We start from the raw sequence: 4,185 nt of genomic DNA, 5'->3' as shown, positions 1-4,185 counted from the left end.
CATTCAATTTGATTTAACACAAATCTAGTATCATCAGCTTTCTTTGTTTGTAAAATCATTTGATTTACCTTAGGCCTGAAGATAGATATAAAAACAGGTAAGCATTGGATACAGCAACAAACCATGATTCCTCTATGTATCTCATTTCCATACATGTATGTTTCATTAGCATACTTTCTCCCCACCTAGGGGTGTGAATCTTAATATTTAAATCAGCTCTTTGCCCTACTCCACTAATTCTGTTTTTGTTTTCAAGTCTCCTTTATCTAAGACTGTCTTCTCCTTATCATTGCAATTGAGCATTAGTTACAGAACAGAGACTTTTGCTTGGGCTATGTGTAGTGGTTTCTAGGTCAAACCTAACATTTTCCCCCTCTGGAGCATTTTTAATTATTTTTATTATAATTGCTCCACTCAATTTGTTTCAACACAAACCTAGTATTCTCAGCTTTCTTCGTTTGTAAAATCATTTGATTCACCTTAGGTCTGAAGATAGATAAGACGACAGGTGAACATTGTATACATAGGATATTTGATTGGTCTTGTTACAAAGGATTCTTCTACCTTGGTTCAATTTGAAGCAATTATTAGTACAATTAACTATTAGGAAACATTCAGAAGCATTAGCTGTTGCCTGAACCCGTACGGAAAACATGTCTCTATTCTTCTCTTTTACAATAGTCCCCCACTTATATATATTCTGATATGTACTTTTCTTCTCTACATTCTTCAGCATAGTATAATTTTGTAAAATTTTTAAAGGGGTTGGTACTGCGATTAAGCATGAGGTAAAAACCAGGTGAGCATTGATCCCTCCCGCTAAGCAGAAGTCCGTTCTATTTAAAATTTCCCGGGCCAGATAAATCCAGACATTTTCCTGAGGGTCAAATTTTTGTTGTAAAAGGTTTTCCCCTCTTATGAGAAGGAGTGGACAGATCAGGACGCCCCACAATAAAACCTTGACCAATTTCATGATAAGGGCTCTAAAACTTGATCAAAAATTGACAAATTATTTAAAGTTCCTTTCTTCTGAATAGGAATTTTAAGTCTCTTATTGGCTCCACCTTCCACTGTTCTCTGCCTCCAGTCCCAGAGTCTGAAGGGGTTCCTTCTTGTTCTGGTCCAGCCACCGGCTTTAGGCGACTGGAATGTATCCAAGTCTTATGTGGTAGTGTATGGTTTGTTTAGGCATGTGAAATAAAATAGGATTTAACCCCAAGGCTAGGTACAGAAATTACACATAAACACACACCAGTGATCAGAAACCAGTTCAAATCCGTAATACAACAGAAGTTCAGTGCACATAAACCTTTTTCAAAATAGCCAAAACTGGTTTAAGATGTACCCAGATGGATATAGTATCAGGCTTAACTGATTTAAGTTAAATCAGGTCATTAAACTTCTGTCCCAGATCCTCTCCAGATTCAAAGTTAACTCTCAGTACCCCAGTGTTCCAGGATGATTTGCATCTCCCCCACAAATCCCCCCTTGCAGAATGGGTGCACTAGCCTTGGCTCAAGCTGTCTGCTCCAAGTGAGTAGGGAGGCATGCTCTAGTGTTCCCTGGCTTCTGGCCTGAACCACTGCAGGCATGTGGTTGCATTTCTGGAATGAATATCTGTTCACTTGCTTATTAGTTCAATCTACATAGCATAGACCAGTCTGTGAGGAGTGTATCAATTCAGCCTCAGGCTTTTTGACTGTCTGTACTTAGCCTAAATGTATTGATATTGAAATTATCAAGTATAATGAACCAGACTGTTCTGGAGTCCTTGAAATATCATTTTACCCTGCTGACTACTTTTGATTACTTCAAAAATGTTCAGTATAGTTTTTCAGCAGAGTTGTATTTCTGGGTGGTGAATTGTGATTCCTGTGTACACTGTGTCTGTCTTAAGTGTTCAAATGACAAAGTTCTTTATGAGAAAGATATAGCTTTCATTTATAAGGTATTAATCAAATAGTAGGCGTACATACAAGGTAAGAATTACCAAGTAAATCAATTTTTCATTGTTTTTGGAGTTGTATCTGTTTTTGACTAATTGGTTTTCTTTGCCTACTGTCATTAAAAGTTTGTATGTTTATTTCATAATTCAGTAACTCATTTTTCAACTAACTTCCCAAAAATCCGGAAAACAAGAAATGATTTGGGAAATAGGATGTAAAATCCAAGATAACAGGCTGAAAAAAGGGAATAGTTACTCCAAACTTCTATATGCTTTAGGTAATAGCCTTCTTCATAGGTTCTCAAGTAATTGACATTTTAGAAAGGAGGAAGGGGTTATATATAAAGAAGGATAGCACCCCCTGAAAGGAAGGGGACAGGCATAGTGAAAAGAAAATATGTGGACACACTTCTATGGCTGTGGCATACATTCATTGAGGCCATATTTTCCATAGAGCTCAGAACTCAACAGCTCTCCTTACCTGCAGTAGAGGTTCCTAAGTGTTGAACCCTTCTGAGAAGTCTGACTTGGGAATGTGGACCTGGAATGGCTTGAGATAAAAACATATTTAGCAGCTGAAATAAAGAGTGAGTCAATTAGTTTACACTTATCTTCATACAGTTTTCTTATGAGCACTTTTTATTTCTTTCATTTGCAGACTGTTTCCATTCTAGAACAGAGACTGACGCTAACAGAAGACAAACTGAAGGAGTGTCTTGAGAATCAGCAGAAGATCATTCAAAATAAAATGAATTAATTAAACGGTAGCCAGTAAAGCTGAAATTGTTTGTTTGTTTTTTAAATTTGTGTTTGACTTTTTTTGTGTGAATGCATTTAACATAGGACATTTCCTATTTTTTGGAATGCACAATTATTGGTATCTGTAAAAATATGCAATTTTATTACTTTAAGAATAAAATCCTCTTTTTATTTTACTAAATACAAAATTATTTGTGATCCTTTGTGTACACCACCTGCTATGATAGTCTAAGTATTGTTTGTGCAGCATATGATTCCCCAACTTTGTAGAGTTGCTGATGAGTTAAATCTTTCAAAAAGAAAACTAAAATGTGAAAATCTGGAATTGTGAATGTTGTTCTGAGGCATGGGGGAATGTTCTCAGCCAGCATCTGGCTTGCTGTTGCTCTCAATGTGTAGGCTGCTGGGGTCTGTGTGTTCTGGAAGACTGACACTAGCAAGCAGTCTTCCTGATTCCAGAAGCAATGCAGGAAGAATTACTTGAATTTGTGTTGGTGTGGGGTGTCACAGGATGGGGTCCCTAAGGATGGCTGTGTTACCCCTAAGGCCCCTCGACCGTGCCAATTCGACCGAATGGGCACCCTATATTTTCGCCCGCCATGTCTTGATGTAATTATAAAGAAAGGGAGGCTGCCTTCAAGTCCCCTTTGACATGGTTCTGATAGACCCTCTGAACCCCGTGGGTTCCTGGACCCCTTGTGGGTCCCATTTCACAATGGATGTCTTGGGACACCCCAGCCTTATGGGCTATATGCATGGCTCCAAACCGCCCCTTTACCACACCCCAAGCCTTGCAGATGGTATTGACACAACGTCCCTCCGAGGCCTTGGTTTCACTCGGCCTTCAGGTGATTACAGGGCTCTCCGTGGCCCTGTCTCAGTCTCTGTGCCCACACTGGTGCTGGGGTCTGTTCCCCCCCCAAACACTGCGCCCTGTGGCACCAGGGCCTGTGCACCCCAAATACTGCGCCCTCTGTGGCGCTGGGGCCTGTGCACCCTGAATACCGTGCCCTCTCTGGCACTGGGGCTTGTGCACCCCAAATACCGCGCCCTCTCTGACGCCAGGGTCCCTCCACTGTAGTGGGCCCAAATGAGGCCTCCTCCTTCCCCAGTAGCCTCACCCAAACCACCAGTGTTATAAACAAAAGTAAAAAATGCAAGCCCCTAATCTATACCATAACTCAACTGCACAAGGTGCACTCTGCCCCTTAACATTACCAGGAGCAGAACTTAGGCCTCTTCCCTTCACTTCCTCTAAGAGGGCTCCTTCCACCTTGGCCGCTGGCAGAGAACTGCCTTCCCTAGTTCCAGCCTGGGGTTTATATGGGCCCAGAGCCCTGCCCCCTTCTGGTCAGGTGACCAGGTGCAGGTACAGGCTAATTTGCTCACTAACCTGTTGCCCTGGTAACCTGCACCTGGGCTTCTGCCTGTCTCTTTGGTCTTTCCCCAGGCAGTTTCTGCTCTTCTAGGAACAGACACCT

General features: G+C 41.3%; 1 protein-coding gene across 1 annotated transcript in view; it reads left to right on the top strand.

Annotated features, from left to right (window-relative positions):
* POC1A (POC1 centriolar protein A) overlaps nucleotides 1-2,885 on the top strand; it is a 122,880-nt gene extending 119,995 nt beyond the window's left edge. Inside the window, exon 10 of the mRNA XM_006028262.3 lies at nucleotides 2,604-2,885. Coding sequence (XP_006028324.2) covers nucleotides 2,604-2,702 — 99 coding nt within the window. The 3' untranslated portion in view covers nucleotides 2,703-2,885. The remainder of the gene's footprint in view (nucleotides 1-2,603) is intronic.
* The last annotated feature ends 1,300 nt before the right edge of the window (nucleotides 2,886-4,185 follow it).

Source organism: Alligator sinensis, unplaced genomic scaffold (assembly GCF_000455745.1).
Source record: "Alligator sinensis unplaced genomic scaffold, ASM45574v1 scaffold487_1, whole genome shotgun sequence".
In the NCBI taxonomy this organism is placed as follows: domain Eukaryota; kingdom Metazoa; phylum Chordata; order Crocodylia; family Alligatoridae; genus Alligator; species Alligator sinensis.
Note: the sequence above shows the minus strand (reverse complement) of the source record. Positions and strands in the feature narration are given on the sequence as shown.